The 17,757-nt window shown below is 40.6% G+C and overlaps 1 protein-coding gene across 1 annotated transcript; it reads right to left on the reverse strand.

The window, feature by feature from the left end:
• Positions 1 to 1,194: 1,194 nt before the first annotated feature.
• pld3 (phospholipase D family member 3) lies at positions 1,195 to 17,428 on the reverse strand. The gene is made up of 12 exons (XM_071518233.1): positions 17,256 to 17,428; positions 12,646 to 12,746; positions 11,593 to 11,643; positions 10,254 to 10,411; positions 9,612 to 9,792; positions 8,707 to 8,824; positions 7,789 to 7,916; positions 6,230 to 6,427; positions 4,801 to 4,940; positions 3,798 to 3,963; positions 3,378 to 3,477; positions 1,195 to 2,880 (listed from the first exon to the last, which is right to left on the reverse strand). Exons 2-12 carry the CDS (start codon positions 12,670 to 12,672, stop codon positions 2,693 to 2,695), a joined length of 1,455 nt encoding a protein of 484 aa, XP_071374334.1. The 5' UTR covers positions 12,673 to 12,746; positions 17,256 to 17,428; the 3' UTR covers positions 1,195 to 2,692.
• Positions 17,429 to 17,757: the final 329 nt, after the last annotated feature.

A 17,757-nucleotide genomic window follows, 5' to 3' on the forward strand; every position in this document is an offset into this window, starting at 1 on the left:
AATAAGAGCCACAGTTTGGAAAATGTGTGATGCCTACTTTGACAGAATGATTGCATGAAAATAAAACTCAATATGAATGTTATTGAAGTTATCAGCTTTCTTGAGCTCTTTCCTTAGAGCGTAGAGCAATTTTAGAGGATGCAATCATGTTTTTTTTTTAAGTTGCACAATGAGCATCAGGTAGCAACTTTTTCTCCCAAATTTATAAAGTGTGTTGGAATGAAATGTATCCACTGAGGGTATGAAATTGACCGCCTCCCTAATATTGACGTGGTCCCACTTTTGGTTCCATGTTTCATTTGTCTCAAGGCTTTGAAATCCTTCCTTAACCTTTCTCCTATACCTGTCTCCCTTCCATGAAGTGGATTTAATGAAATTACATACAATACAGAAATCAATACAGCATCATAGCGTCCACCTAGTTAGTATATTTCACAGAGAGAGTAGGCAGTCCTAAACAGGCCTACTGTAGTTGAACTTGAGACATCGTTGAGCTTGAATCATCCGCCGCACCACAGGCAAACAGTGTGTGGGTGTGTTTGTTGACTTAGTTTCTTGTGCCTACTTGATTCTGCTTGAATGTAAAGAATATATCAGCGATGGATTGATCAAGACCGGTTTTATTGATTCCTCACTAGCGAAGGGATAGCTTCTCTCTCTATCAGTAGTTTCCCCAAGCTGGGCTTCAGACCCGGGACTCCTCCCCCCTCCGCCCCGGTCCCAAAATATACTTCCTGCAACTATAGTCAGCATGGAGCTCGCCTGCACTCCTGAGCCTCCACAGAGAGGGAGGGGAGTGGGGAGAAGTCTAAATCAGTTGCGTTTGTAAGCAAATGCCGTCATGATGAAATCCAAATGGACATATTTTGGGATGTATTTGAGTATACAACATTTTGTAAGAACTTAACGTTGTGATAAAGAATCTTGAATGCTCATCTCTTGTCTACTACGTTCAATGAGGGAGGAGAGGATGTGGTGAATTGGTACAAGCGCTTTTAACATCCCACCACTAAAGTTCAGAACAAAGCCAGAATAGCTTGGATCAGATCAGACCTTAAAAAATAAGTTTCATTGTGTCATATAAATATTTCTTATTGGCTAGAGCATTGAACAGATGTTTTTTGAATCAATGTGTATCAGAGTGCACATTAAGAAAATGTTAAACCACTTTAAACAGACCAGATAGAGGTTGGATTCAGGATTCAGTTTATTAAGAGTAGTGCTGCAGAAACATGAGGGAGATAATGATATGTATACATTTGATCTGTGGCACTAACAAACCGCCCCAGAGCTTTTCTAAAAGCATGCTGCTACCTGTAAACACTGGCTTATTTGGACAGTTGCCATAGCAACCATCTCTCCACTAACTGGTAGTTCTAATCACTCCACATAGTGGAAATTAAATTATTTCATCTTCACTTACTATTGCTGCAAACTCAATTAAAAATGGCCCTGAAGATTATGGAACCATATTTTAAAAAGCCCATGTTATTAATAACGCAGACACGGCACTCCAGTTAAGCATTAATTAAGTATTCCAGAGTCCAGCAATCTGAAAATATCAATCAAAAAACACATTCTGATTCAATCTTATTTCTCCCTGAGATGAGCTGGGACGAAGAACTCCCATAGAGGCAGTTATATAAAGTAATGCATTGTGATTGATCTTCAAAACGACACACTGATCAATACGCTGATCTGACCGAGCCAGCTGAAAGAAACCATCGTACCTGAGCGAGCCTAAACAGCGCCCCCTACTGTTACTAACACCAAGGGAAAGAAACCAAATAGTGACATGGGGAGGTTTTCAAAGGGAGTGCTGTCTGTCCATGAGTTGTAGAAACTTGTAACATACTAAATAGGAACACGCTAAAAGCTGGTCTGTAGCTAAGATTTACTGGACTACATGGCTGCTGTCTGGTCTGCCGGTGGAGCATAGTAACCTAAAAGCTTACCGGACTTATTACCGGAAGCTGAGTGGTTCGACTCCCTCGGCCAGCTGGGATAAAAACTGGGCAATGAATTCTCTCCCTAAAATAATTCTCTCAACGCACCTTGAGAAAACCCCCAGCAGTAGAAGACTGGGCAGTTCCCCGGTGTGACTGTGCGTTACTCAGTGCTGCTTAGTATACATTCTCTGGGTAAATAAACATGAAAACTAAGGTTGTCTCAGGTCAGAAGGAGTATGGCACTAAGTCTGTGTTCACTCTGTGAGCAACACGATCAACAAGTCACCAGAAGTCCATTCATTTCCTATAGAGCTGAGCAACCAGGGAAACTCGGCCGATGTGTGGATGCTCAACCGAGAAAAGTTGGCAACGGCTGAACTTAACTCAGTCATCAGCTGTCAGATTTAGGAGCGTCACTGTTTCCCTACCAATGGGATTTTGTACTATGAGCAGTTGTTCCACCTTGCAAGCGCAAAATGGACAAAATGGACTGAATGATATGCAGCCATGGTACTGCCAGCTGCTTTGAATAGAAGTGTCCACCAAATGGCATATGTTACGTCGATGTTTGAGTCTGGTAAAGAAACAGCTAGGTGAGTCAGAGTGTAAATGTTGGCTGCTGCTCTATCTGAGCGTTGGTTTGATTTTGTGGCTTATGGCACGTTTGCCTGATAAACTGATACGGTGTTCTAATATTGGCTGAAGGCTTCTCTCAGCTCGTGACCAGCACACAAGAGTTCAAGCTAACAGATGTCTTTGAGGTTAGAGTGCTGGGTGATAGGCGTGCTGTAGGCGGAGCTCCAGTCCCTCTCGAACACGGCCTGCAGCTGTGATTGGACGGTTGGTTCCAGCGTCTCTGATGCGGTCTGGTTGACAACCAGTGCCGAGCCGGCTGTGCTCACAAAGTAGTCGCCTGACCAGTTAGATGTACCTGCGGATAGAAATACACAGATATGTTTCATATTTTAGCCAAATATTGTTTTATTGTTTTATTAGAATCCCCATTAGCTGGCAAATTAATGACAGCTAGTCTTCCTGGGGTCCTCACAAAATGCAATATAATACAAATAATCAATAATAAGATAAGAGAATACTTAAGACAACAATAGTAATAGTATAAGGAAACAACATTTTTTTCTTATAAAAGATGAGTGGACAGGTAATAATAATAATATATAATATAATAACAAATCATATACATAATCATATACATAATCATACAATCAGAGGTGTCCTGTTATAAGAAAATATTGTTTTTCACTTTCATATTGTAAGATTGGTAACGCTTTATTTCCCGGGTGCGCAATTTCCCAATAATTTCCTAGAAAGGAACTGTTAATTTCTTAGAAAGTTTCCTGGAAAGAACCATGAAATTATGTACTAATTAATTATGTATAAACGTGTATATAATATAATGTGTAGCCTTACCAATGTAGGCTATCTTGTCAGTCACCATGTACTTGTTGTGGTTGACTCTGGCGAAGGGAATCTCCTTCTGCTTGGGGTTAGCAGGCACAACAAACAGCCTCTGGAGAAAAGACACAGCTGGTGATCAGGTTATCGTTTTTTATTTCAGGATATGCACACTCTGCATTTTCAGTGGTAGAGGGAACACTTGTGATCGTTATTCACTTGGCTCTGAAGCGTGAATAACATCTACTAACTGAGTACTCCAAAATTATGATACTACTACTACTAATCATAAATTACTCCCAGCTTGTAACCTATATAAACAAGGATTACCACTACTCCCACCAGATGATTTATGTCAGCATATTTAATTCTCTAATTTAAAGTCTGTATTTCAGCCTTGGTCTTTTTGTAAAGAAAAGTAGAAGTGCTACTCACCACCTGGATGTCCAGTTTGCTCTTGGGGTCCTGGACCGAGGCCAGTGACCTGAGGAAGGGCAGCATGACCGGCTGGGTGCTGGCCCAGCAGCTGATCAGCAGGCGCACCTTGACCCGCCTCTCGTAAGCCATCCGTCTCAGCTGGGTGTCGATGTCGGCCCAGTACCTGCAGAGGGCGCCACACACAGTCTGAGGACATGGGACCATCACACTTTGCAACAGGGCGCCACACAGTCTGAGGACATGGGACCATCACACTTTGCAACAGGGCGCCACACAGTCTGAGGACATGGGACCATCACACTTTGGTCCGAACCACAGTGGGAAAGTTTACTTTGATGAATTTCTGTATCTGGTTTGTTTAGGTTCACACTGCCCAGTTACAAATGAACCAGGGCTTGTAAACAAAAGTCACATGGACTCACCAAAAGCTTGTTTATTGGAGTTTTGGTTTAGGGTAAAACAGGATATTTATGTCTTAAGGCAATTTGGGGTGAAAGAAATGTGGGTGGTTAGCTGATCATGGGTGGTTTTCACACAGTTTGCTGATGTAGTTTAGGGCAGTGGTTCCCAAAACGGGGTCTGGGGACCACCACGGGTCTTCCAGGGGGTCTCAGGCATCATGAGGAACAGTTTAATTCCAACTACTTTCATTCCCCAGAAGGTAGCGCAATTCTTACCACAAGTTTCTCTCTCCACTGTTATCTCACAACTTACAGTGTACTGGAGACAGATTCACAGTTCTGTGCTAAATCACATCCAACACTAACATCCTCTCAGACGGAGATACCTCGGACAAAATCATCCTTGACATGAAGAACTCTGGTGACCTCTGGGTTGGGGAGAAGGGTGCTGACAACTGAAGATGCCACACCTGTGTACTTCAGACCTACCTTTGACAGTTCATAACTACCGCACCAACTACACAAACTAACTTCAACACTTAAGAAGTATCCCTCCTATAGTTATGGTTCTTAGCTACCTGAACAGCTGTGGGATTTACCTTTTGGGATGAGAGAACTCCATGGTGGGCAGGTAGTTCATGACGGCGATGTAGATGAACTGCTGGGCGTCCTCCATCACACTGAGGATGGACTGAAGGTCCGGCGTCCGGCCGGCAGCACAGAAAGACGGAGGGGAACTCTGGAGAGAGAGAGAGGGAAGAGAGACGAGAGAAAAGAAAGAGCGATCCAGTGAATGATTTGTTAATTTCAGGAACATTTTGTACCATCCAGGTGCCTTGAAAGATGTGAGTGGGGCAGAGTTGATTTAGAGAAATTCAGGACTGAAGTTGCGAAATGACAGTGAATCCGATGGATGAGATGCTTTTGAAGCATGACAATGTGTGTTACCTCATCAGTGCATATGAGTGTGTGTTATATTAGTGTAAATAGTTGGAGTAATGGTGACACCTAGTGGCCAAGTGAAGTCCTACTGGATGTAGTTTTCGCATTTTGGACCCTGTCTTTACTTTGTTTTTGATCGTTCTGAAGGAATTTTCTTTGATAGTCTATTCAAAGGCCTGTTTTATTTAAACTACACATCAGTTTTAAAGATTCATAATTCACCCATTCCTGCAACAGGGTTCCACACTCACTTGGACATCAAATTCAAAAGGACTTTTCAACGGCTTTCAATAACTTTGGTTTGGTGAAATTGTAGGACGCAAAATTGGCAGGTTTTGTGGTAGGACATGATGACATTGGTCAAAAAGAACTCATTTTTTACTCCTGATCTCATCAAGTCAAGAAATCCTGGTGAAATCAATTAATTTTCAAACTGCTGCTGGTATCAACACAAAGATCTATCAAAGGGTTTTCCTCAGGATGTTTAGTGTGACGGCCCCTGTCTGCTTGTGTGTGTGTTGTGCCAGTTACTGTGTCTATTGATAGGATGGAGAGAAGTCCAGAGAGCTGAGGCATAAGTTGTAAGTAGGCCATCAAGGCCATCCATTAATTTTCAAAAACTTTCAAGGCCTTATTGTTTCCAAATCCACAAATGTTAAAAGGATTTTCAAGCCCTGTGGTAACCCTGCTACAAGATACTGTCTACTGCCATTGAGACCAACAGCAATCATCAAACGGTAAATACATCTAAATGTATAAAAGATTTAAGTGCACTTGACGTACTACTACTGGCATCTAACTGGCTGTTGGAAACCTTTAGAAATAAGCTACAATATGGACTGAAAAGGTTTTAGTTTAGCATAGATACAGCACTTTAAATGAGTAATAAATCCATAGAGATTAACAGAACTAACCCTCTATGTTCCTTGTGGTGTGGCACTAAAAATATGACGTTTCATTCATATGGACCTGCATAAGAAATGGACTGAGTGTTCTTCCTGATCATCTCTATACAGTTGGATTAAGAGTAATCCCAAAACAGAGGTGACGTCTCCCCATCCTTCGCCCCCCCGACCCGTCTCTCACCGACAGGTAGACGCTGGACGGCGTGCCGTTGAGTGGCAGCTGGAGGGGCGTGTCCTTGTTGTAGGCGGTGGAGAAGCTGCTGGGCCACGGTGACGGGATCGACTGACTCTGACCCAGGAACCAATAGGCTTCGAAGATCTTGCCCAGATCCGCCGCTAAGCAGCTGCAGTTGTAGACCACCGCGCCCAGCTCCTTCACCTGCCAGGGAGAGGAGCACAATACAGATGCAGATTCTCGATCAAAGTTTTTCACCACTTCTAGCTTTGGTAAACTGGGGCATAAGTGAGAGAACAACAGAAGTAAAAATACATTACGGAAAGAATTTTGTAAATGATTTTCTCTCACCAAGTTCCCAGGGTTCCTATGCAGTTTCAATTTCAAAATTCCATCTTTTTCCAGACTTTAATTTCTTGATTTGATGTTAAAATTTTGGTGTTCAGAATGATTAACACAGATAGTCGTCTTGCCGTATCACTCTATAGATGAAGATCATTCTTTACAGCAACAAATATCAGAACATGTGAAATGACAGATGACATATGTGAGATTGAGTCTAAAACCACAGAAACTGTGTAGTTGTATCAGTTGTAACAATTTTCCAAACTTTTTTGCACATTTTACAAACTTATCAAAACCTGGAAATTACCAAAATCTTTTTCTATACATTTCCCGACTTTCCTGTGATCCACATTCACATAGCTCCTTAGCAGTCTCCCCCCCCCCCCCCCCGAAACAAATGTCACCCAGTTGCCTCTCATCGAAGCTTCCAGTTTCATGTTTTTTTTTTTGGGCGGTTTGCTGCACTCTTTCAGATACACAGGATGCTGATGGTAGCAATGACTCAGCAAAAACGGCTACTGAATATCTCAATATAAACCAGAAGTGAGAAGTGGTTTGAGGTATTAACTCCTATCATGGTGTAAATGATACTGCAGTGCATTGACACTCAGTAATGTATCAGAGGGCAGACGGGAAACATTTCACCATGGTGTGAGACCAAAACCCAAACCAAGAAGATAACTTCCTCTTTAAAGCAAAAGAAACACAACTCAAACAGAAGTTAATTTTCCATAGTTACACAGCCTCTGTGTCTATGTACTGATCTGCAACCACTGATCACATTCAGTAGGATCTTAAAGGATAAACTGACCCTAGATCAGCACTCCTACTCTGAGATGCTTGATAACTACCAGTCCAGATAAAAACCTTTTCAGGGGAAATTTGTTCAAACGTATCTTAATCTCCTCCCTCTCAAAATTATCTTATGAAAACCACGGAGTCATGGGTCGGTCTGCTTGTTGCTGATAAGATACACACAGCAGTGTTTGCCTGCTGCCATACAGGACGACATCAACACTGTACACTAATGCAGCCTTCAATGTGACAACAACAATATGTAAGTATACTATTTTATAAATTCCTGACTGCATATTGGATAAAAGATGTTTCTATTTGCCTAATTGGGGAGAAACCGGTTACTTCGGTGACACTGCATTCTGATTTTTACGTAAAACTGTTCATCTGACAACCTCTGTGTGTGTGTGTGTGTGTGTGTGTACCTGTGTGAGAGACCTCCAGTCCATGTTGGCACTACCAATGTAGATGTGTTTCTTGTCGATCACCCAGAACTTGGTGTGGAGGACGCCTGAGGTCAGCTCTCTCATGTTCACTGTCCGGATGTCGGCTCCTGAAACACACACACACACACACACACACACACACACACACACACACACACACACACACACGCTGCTGTCAAGAATACATCATATATTTGTTATTGCCTTGACGTGCTTCTGATTAAGTAATGATCAGAATCACTTCATTTACCAAGTTCAATAAATATGCAGGCTTTTGTCTTGTGGTGGCATGGCTGCAGCGTCATATTAACACAGTGCATACTGACACACATGGTACAGAGACAACCTGACCAGACATTAGGGTTCAATCAATATGGGTTTTTGAAGGTTGATACCAATATTTTAAAATAGCCGATATTGATTCATTTTCGTTTTATGCCAAGAAATTACAGGGATTCAGCGTTTCCCTCAGTATGTTTTTCTTGTCAAGGTGGGAAAGCCTCTGAAACAGCATTCAGACCATCATGGGACACTAAAACTCTCCACTGAAACTCAGACTGATGAAATTATTTTAGTGTTAGCAGCTCTTTAAGAGGAAGTGATGCAACAGGGTTAGGGGTTAGGGTTAGGGTGGGGGGAAACTCTAACATACGTTATTGCCTTTAATTAATTTCCAGAAAACATTATTTAACAATTGCATTTAAATAAGTAAAATTTCATGTCAGGTTTTCCAGGCTGTTTTTCTGTAGCTGCAGTCAGGAGGAACCACCATCATATTAGAGCTGGACGACATGACTGGTCAACATCTGATATTTAATAAAGGCCAATATCGGCCCAATATATCAGTCTAACCCTAGCTGTCAAACAGTTTAAGATAAATGAAGACAAGAGTGTCACCTGAGCTGCTGAGCAGCCGGAGGTCGTCCTGAGGTTGACTCTCTTGCGGCGTGTTGACGGCGATACGAACAGACAGCTTCCCTGAAACCTGGGCCAGTCTCTTCAGGATGGTCTCACCCTGTGACACAGCAAGAAACTCATTTTAATGTTAATGTTCATAAAAACACACTGCTACAGCCAAGTGTCCTGCTGTTATTAAAAATAATTCAATGTTTAATTCCGGCCAAGTGGTCTGATTGGTCAAAGAGGCGACGGGGACATGCAGTATTTTTGTATTCTGTTTCTGACTGGACCTGGTTTTTACTTATTGGTAATGACTTTTTTTTTTATTTTGATTTTGCCAAATCTACTTTGCCATCTGTAATTCATGAGGACTACCATGAAAGGAAGTCTCTGACTTTATTGTGAGTATTTGTTTTGGAATCAACAGAAGAAGAAGAACTGGGTAGTTATCATGAGCAGCGATAGCCACCATGGCTGAACAGACAAAGAAAAGAGAAACTCAAACTGCATCAACAGAAAATCCAAGCTCCGCCCACTCTGTTTGACTGGGAAGTGCAGTGCAGAAACACCACAAAAATGACCCTTTAGCAAATGTTTTTTTTGCCAAAACCAACAAAAAACAAGAATCTTGCGGATTCCCACTTTAAGGATGTCAGATCAATCAAATTAAATTAAGGTAATACTGAGGAAGTACCGCTAAAACTGCCAACCAGTAAACTATTCACCTAAACCATAACATAATATTAGAGAAATAGAAAAACACAGGGACAAATGAAGATCAGTTACTGGGCTCTGAGAAGTAGAAGCCTGTCAACTTGTCCGTGTGCAATCATCCATTAAATAATCTTTATGATTAATGGCTACCAATAAATGGCATTTGACCAATCACAGGGCCAGCTGACCTGCTGGGCTGTCGGCTCGTGAGTGCCGGTGTCTTTGTTGGTGAGCGTCCAATAGAAAGAGGCGATGTCGAGGCTGCTGCGAGCCTCGCCAATCAGATCGAACCACGCCTGGTAGATGGAGAGGTGGGTGGTGCTGGAATTAAACTCCAGACCTTCAGGAATGCTCTCCACCAACACAATCCTATCAGAGGAAAAGAGAAGGTTTAAAGATAATGTCAGATCAGATACATCAATAGGTCAACAGACAGACAAATCGATAAATACATACTTTTATTATTATCATTATTTATTCCCAGGGGGACACTGGGGTTTAGTCAGCAGCATAAGCATAGTTAAGGTAAAAAACACAAATATATACACGTATAAGCAATAAAAAATATGCAACTGGAAAAACTATGTAAAACTATATGTGATTATTTTTGTTAACTCTGCATGCGTGTCTTTTTGCCATCACTGCCAGTTTATATCAGTATCGGATATGATTTACATCCTAGAATAGATATCTCTCAAAAAAACAAAAACCAGATATGAGCAGATATTTGTAACTGAGCATGAAGGCCTGCAGTGTGAACGCAGCCTCAGAAGTTGAATTAACACGCTGGTCTGTGGATTCTGTCCCTGTCTGTGCGGAGGTCTGCTTACTTGCAGGGGTCAGAGCAGGACTCGGCGAGGGGTAGGCGGAGCCGGGGGCTGGGGGCGGGGCGGGGGGAGGAGACCCCCACGGTCAGGAGGTGATGGAGGGCCATGGTGGCCAGCAGCACCGCAGCCACAGTGGCCAGACCAACCACACATCTGTAATACTGGAGGGGAAAGCCTGAATTACATTTACTGTTGTGGTGTGACCAAGTCAACTCTGCTCGAGTCCCAAGTCAGTATCAAGTCTTGAAGCACAAGTCTCAAGTCTAAATGTAGAGCACCAAGTCAAGTCCATGTCATTAATGTCAAGTCTCAAGTCTAAACAGCAAGTCAAGTTTTCTTTAATATCTTAAAGAAAACTAAATATCTAGGACTTTTCAATGCAATATGGTTTTAATAGGATAAAAACTTGGCAAGAGCATCATGAGTTTGATTTCTATAATCAGATTCAACTTCAATAAATTCAATCATTCCATACAAATTCAGAAAACAGAATTTAAATTCAGTCGTCTGCTGGAACAAATCTCATCACTTTCAATCTAAGTCATTTACATACACACAAGCTCTCAAGTCAAAGTCAAAGACAAGTCCCAAGTCACCAGAACCCAAGTCAAGGCAAGTCTCAAGCAATTAAAACTGGGACTCGAGTCCAAGCCATGTGACTCGAGTCCCCACCTCTGAAGTTCAGCATTTAGCTGACGCTGTGAAACAGTAAAAACAGAGAAGCAGAACTGGAAGTGAAATTATGTGAAAAAAAACTCATATGAGGTTCTTCAGATGATTTCATGCTTCCAGATGCAACTTCAACCTCAACTTCAATTTCATTGTCTCCGAGGGGAAATGTGTCTTGCAGCCAGATAAAACATAGAACACACAGAGACATAGTCACACGGACTCAGGTACAAAAAACATGATAAAATACATGATTACATCAAGTGACAACAGGAAACCTAGAGTATGTTTAGCCATCGCTAAAACCATCATCAGCCCCCAGTAGTTAAATGGGAAACTAATCATCAGCTGGGTCATCATGAGCATTTAACAGTTTGGTGGCCTGAGAAATAAAATAATTATTCAACCTGTCAGACCTGGCCTTTGGTCGTCTAAACCTCTGTTCGGAAGGTAGGAGCTCAGATTCTCCATACAGAGGATGAAGAGGACACTGTAAAATATCTCGAGCCTTAGAAGTCGCTCTCTTACGGAAGATGTGAGACAGATCAGGCAGTTTAACACCAATGATCTTACTGGTCACTAGAAAATACATTTGATTTGATTTGACATGTGTCTGTCTGTGAGTGTGTGTGTGTGTGTGTGTGTGTGTGTGTGTGTGTATATCCTAACTTACCGTCTGTGCTTTCCTTTTGGATTCTTCTCTCCTCCACTCCATGTCCACCATCTGTAAACAAAAGAGGGGCAAATCAATACAAATAAATACAAATACAAAATACAAAGAGTTTTTTACTAAAATGTGCTTGTTATCGTCAATCTAGACAGCAGAATTGTGTGTCATGATATCCTAAAATCACCATCCACTGATCCATTCCACTGAAATAATATTGAATTATCGCCCAGCCCAACTTTTGCTACATCTTAAGCATTTAGCTGAAGCTCTAATGCAGAACAACAGTAGAATAAACTTCCCTCCCTAGATAAACAACATTATAAGAAACCAATAGTGAGAGGTGCAAGGGTTAGAGCTGCAATGCCTCAACAATATTCAGGTGAACCTTGAATGTAAGAGAGAAGTGCTGCTGGGAAAATAAAGCAATAACACGAGCCAAGGAGGGAGGTAAAAGGAGGCCATCCATGACTTAACATAACTGGGTCAGAGCCGCACTTCCATGACCTAAAAATGTTCTTCTTCCTTCCTGATTTGTTAATGTTGTTTCTCTACAGGGGTAAACAGTCTGGTTTCCACTATTCCACTATACTACTCTAATGCAATAAATGTGAAACAAGTTGGAAAACACTTTCTGATATATCCCTGTAAAGTGGCACGTTTGTAAAATTTCCTGATATTCCCTACTTTCCCCGGGAGAACTAATCAAATTCCCAGACTTTCCCCTTTCTGGAAAACTCCTCTCAGACTTCCAAGGTATTCCAGGAATTCCAGGACCGATGGGAAATCATAAAAAAGTGGGCTTTTTTTTCAAGATTAACAAATATTACAGCGAGTAGAAGGTGAACATATGGGAACGAGGGTATGACTCAGTGGGAAAAGAGCAACATGAGTTGACTTTTCAGTTTACAACAGACAATAGAGGGAAACTGCTGTTCTGATTTGAGTGGGAAAGTCATTCAGTGCAAAACAGATAAAATTCATGAAAAAACTAAAGGGCAGGGCACTTCCTCATAGTGTCATACATTGTACTGAGTCTTTCCATACAAAGCAGCTTACCCTGTCGTAAGGAACGTCCGTCTTCATGTTCACAGACAAAAATAACGTCTGATCTGATCGTTAAAGTCCTCTCAGCTCGGGTCAGATGATGCTCTGTGGCTCTGAAAGCAGACAAGAGGAACACGGGATAAGATGTAACTTCATATCTTCATTCATCTAGACAATGTCTGAACAGATATCAAAGCTGCACTAGGCAATATTGCACGTTGGCAGCTTGTTGGCAGTTTGAAACATTTGACCTTCAATACCCAGAAATCCTGTGCAGTGAGGTCAGTAAACGCCACACAGCAGCTCATGTTCACCAACCGGCCGGTCTGTATATATATTTCTTTATACCAAAGAAACCAAAGAGACGAGAGAGGAGAAGATCTAACGTTGGTGAGTCCAGCTTTCTCTGCTGCTGGTTAGGAGACAGATTGGATTTCAAGTTTTGATTTGTCACTTTCTGTGGGCGGAGAAGAGTCCATACGAGACATCTGAATTTAATTTTGGCAAAAAGAGTGAAATTACAGTGCGTAAATTAGTACGATGGAGCGCTCTCTCCACACTTTGTGGTTTAGGCTGATAAGACAGGTGTATTTTTACATAAAAATCTTGCCTTAGTACATCTTAAACTTAACTACAGACTTGATTTGTCTGGTTATATGTGTATATCTTTTGTTTTTGTGCTATGTTGATGTTCTACATTAATTTAAGTGATTATTTAAGTGTAATTTAATACATTTATTGCCTTTGTGCAGCACTTTGATCAACTGTAGCTGTTTTTAAACATACTTTTTAAGTGCATACTATTAAAGTACATAGTTGCAGGACAACACAGCAACTCTTTTTCACTCATACACACACACAGACGCACACACACACACACACACACACACACACACACACACAGCATTGTCTCTCCTCGGCCTGACCCCTGCAGCCTGCTGCTGGCCTGGCCTGCTGACAAAGAGAAGGTTCCAGGTGTTTTCACCAGCAGACAGAGAAAAACCTGCAGGTCACCTCTGGTACAAAGACACGGCTCACATCCAGCCCCAAACCCTGCAGGCTTTGAACAGAAAACATCATGCAAACACGCTAACGGCTGACAAAACATCGCTGTTACAGACTGGATCCTCTATGCTTTAGACAAGTCATATAAAGAACTTAAGATCTTGTTTTTTTCCGACAACATGGATAAAGACCGTTTCTGAACAGAAGTCTTTGTATGAAAGGTCTCATGCCAAAACGATACATATCCATTTTTGGTAAAAAATGTCATCACTTCATCACAATAGTTCAAATACATAGATGATACCATCCTCAAAAGTATTAGCCTAGGGAATGATAAATCACTAAAATGATAATCCCAGTTATTTTTTCTACATTATGTGATGGTGATTATTAATCATGTTTATTAGTGTTGATGATTTGGGGAATTAAATAATTTGACAAGACATTTGGGATCTTATAGCAACGTTTCTGACTATTTTCAATTACAGTGGCTGTTCTAAATAAAATGAAATGTTTCAATATTGCTGATATGCCAATATTCCAAAATTACCAATTGTGGTTGTGATATACGACTCTACGCAATTAATTCTGTAGCCTAGTTAGTATTTCATAAGAAAGGGTTTAAAGCAGTAAGAAAAATGAGATTTCAAAATAAGTTTGACTTTCATGTCAGCACTTGTGAGAGCACACATCACTTTTTTTTCCAAATGGCAAATATCTAATTTTGGAATTAAATTCTTCATATATACAGCACTGATGTTTTTTTGTCATGTAGTTGACCCAGTCTGTTTATAGTATAGTCTTTTTTAACTGTATTGCTCTTCGCAAATATGTCAAATAAACCACTGGTGGCCTTGTTCACATCTTTGATTAAAAACATCCAACAAACATCAGCGATGTGATCAGAGACACAAAAATCAGAAAAAAGGCAAGAAAACAATAACAGATACTGTTTTTTCAATATTCACAAAATGAATTTTGGCTTGAATCTGATGTGATTTTGAATTTATTTTTGCTTATGCATTGCTCACTGTTGCACTGTATGTTGTTTGTCTGCAACTTTTAAGACTATATAACTAAAAATATGTGACCAACAGAAACTGTTTATTGGCATCTGAGGTGTGGTGACATCAGGTTTTATGGCATGGGAAAGAGGAAGTGTTGTGACCAAACGCTGACAGTTGTAGTCTCACTCTAAACCTGCGGGAACTGACACACGCTCTCCGTCACGAGAGTCGGCGTCTCCTCAGAGAAACATGTGATTTATTCATTATATCATTTTAAACTCAATGTCTAGTCACATTGTTTTACTGTGTCACTACAAACAAAAACAACTCATGTTCTGTCAGTATGAGAGGTTACTGACGTGTGTTATGTTGCAGTTTGGGACAACACACACATTTGTCAGTTATCAATGTCCATGTAGCCCTTCACAGCCTTATATATATATATTTTTTTAAATACTTCAAGTGTGTATGGCACCCATATGAGTGTACTTTTGCAATGTCAGCTGCTCCCTTCTCCTTTTCTGATTCCATTTTCCACGTTATTTTTTGACTCACTTATCAACACAACATATGTGAATATCAACCAGGTTTCCCACACTCACTTGGACATCAACTTCACTTTTCAAGGTCTTGTTTGGTGAAATTCAATGACTCAAAATTTGCGTATTTTGGGGTAAGACATGATATTGGTCAAAGTTAGACATCATGGAGGACCTCATTATTTTTTTTATGTAAGTGAAGAAATCCTGGTGAAATCTTTCATTTTCAACCTGCTGCTGTATGAACACAAATCTCCATCACAGGGTTTTCCTCAGGATGTGAAGTGTTGTTCCTACGACAGGGAGAGCTGAGGCATACTGATGAATTTGGGTGCTATATTTTAATAAAAAAAAAAAAATAATAAATACTTTCAAGGCCTCCTTCCATTCATTTAAAAACAATACAACCTTTTATTATCCAGACTGGTCTTCCTTAGTCTGAATTTGTATCAAATTCACATTTCCTACTAGTCAGTAGTTTGGATCAATTGTATGGACATTTGATGTTTTTTTAGTTTTTTTTTTTAGCTGTAAAAATACGGTCCCATTGACTAACAGTTTGGGAGAAGGCTGAGATGTGTGCCTGTTTAGCTGATGTTGTGTACAGAGCCTGCTGGTAACAAGAGGGAGGAAAATGTGCATAAGCTACTGGATCACCAAACTATGACTCTTTATAGGGCTGGGCGATAATTCAATATTAGCATTTATCATCTTTCAGTGGAATCGTATCATGATGATATGAAGATATTTTGATATCGTGACACACATTTCTGCTGTCTACATTGATGATGACAAGCAAATTTTACTTAAAAACTCTGATAAAATGAGGTATGGTAGGAATATTATTTGAACATTTCTGTTTTGTTTGACATCACACCTAACATTACCATTTGGTTCAATGAGATGAACATTCATTTGATTATTTAACGTGATTTTGCATACATGAACCATATCGTGATATATATTTTGATATCGAGAAAAATCCTTATGATTATCATGATATTGACCATATCACCCAGCCCCAACTCATTATATCATAGAAAATGTATCCACACTGGTTTCAACCCCTCAATGAGTTACTGACACTAGAACAGTGGATTTTGGGGGAGAAGAGAAGGCCAACAAGCTGTGGATGAAAGGGGGTAAATACAGTTATAACTACTATTTTGCTGTGCGATTTTGAAAATCACACAACACTGGTTTATCGAGAAAGTGGGTCTAGAAAAAGTCATGGAGAGACATTTTGGAAGCTAAGATACTTCAAATCTGAAATTCAAACCAGCAGTCCCTTGATGGAGGCTTTTCCTTCATAGTGTTAAAGCAACATTTTGACCTACAAGCTCTTAATCGGGCTGAACACTTATTTAATTAAGTGTTGAGGCATGAATATGGCGTGCAAACAGATTTTTCATCTTTTCCTCTAATCTATTTTACAATCCAGCACAAGATCTGAAACAAGCTGGATGTGCAAATTTCACTCTTCATGTCTGCTTCATAAAACTGCTGTTGACTCCAGGAAATACAACAGCCAAAGGACATATAAAAAAGCTTTAAACTATCTTTGGCCAAAGTTGTAGGAAAGGCATTCTCGTCACTGACAGCAGCAGACAAGGAAGGCCTGTTTATCTGGGCAGGGAAACAAATCACATTAGAGGAGAGTAACAAGTGACTCAAGAGTTTTGGCTCAAGTTGTAGAAGTGAGAGTGAGTAAGAGAAGATTATTCAATTCCTAAAGTATCCAAAAGGAATGAAATAAAGGGCAGCCAGTAGATCGTGTTTGTATCGTCTAAAGATAAGTAGGAAAACACACAGCATTTGCAATATTTTCAAACTGAATGATGAATCTAATGTTAGCTAACATTTAGCTTTTCAAAGTAATAGATCCAGCAGCCCAGTGAAAACCACAAGAATACCTACAACTGTGTATTTTGTTTTTAATAGTACTCTAAAATCACATTACTAAACGGTTAACTTACACTGTAACTAGTAATTGGGTTACTATAAATAGTAGAGTCGCTGACAGTGCAGACCAACAACAACAACAAAAGAAACACACACCATATTTACTCACCTGATAGCATGTGTCCAGGTTAGCTGAAATCCTCCATAAAACAGCGTCGTGGCCTCTTCGTTTATCACATTAACATTTCAAACCAGTTATTTCTTTCTCAAAAGCACGGAAAACAAAACTAAAACGCTCCCAAACTGGGGCCGCTGCTCGTCTGTCTGTCTGAAGTACCAAATACAGACAGGACGCTTTGGAGTGGAGAGGCGGTCATGTGATCGAGCCGACCCAGGGCAGCCAATGGGGAAGGAGCTGGCGTCGTGACGTGTCCTGACCCAGAGGTAAAGTACAGTAGTGCAGTTCGCCTTTCCAGCCGCGTGAGGGCGGTGTGGCGCTGTGACACAGAGCAGCCGACAGTCTGACAGCATCAGACAGGCAGCCTCAGAACAGAGCTGGTGTGCAGTATGTCTATTCTATTCTATTCTATTCTATTCTATTCTATTCTATTCTATTCTATTCTGTCCTACTCTACTCTAATCTGCTCTACTGTACTCTGTTCTATGTTCTG

The sequence above is a fragment of the Centroberyx affinis genome, unplaced genomic scaffold (genome assembly GCF_046629955.1).
Source record: "Centroberyx affinis isolate AG114_WGS23_722 - 3 ecotype Tasmania unplaced genomic scaffold, CSIRO-AGI_Caff_v1 ptg000559l_1, whole genome shotgun sequence".
Classification (NCBI taxonomy): domain Eukaryota; kingdom Metazoa; phylum Chordata; class Actinopteri; order Beryciformes; family Berycidae; genus Centroberyx; species Centroberyx affinis.

Coding starts and splice junctions, on each gene's coding strand:
- pld3 (XM_071518233.1), bottom strand. CDS start 12,672: ATGAAGACGGACGTTCCTTACGACAGG. Junction 8,825..9,611: donor ACGAGCCGACAGCCCAGCAG/GTCAGCTGGCCC, acceptor GCTGTGTCACAG/GGTGAGACCATCCTGAAGAG. Junction 3,478..3,797: donor GCAAACTGGACATCCAGGTG/GTGAGTAGCACT, acceptor TCTTTTCTCCAG/AGGCTGTTTGTTGTGCCTGC.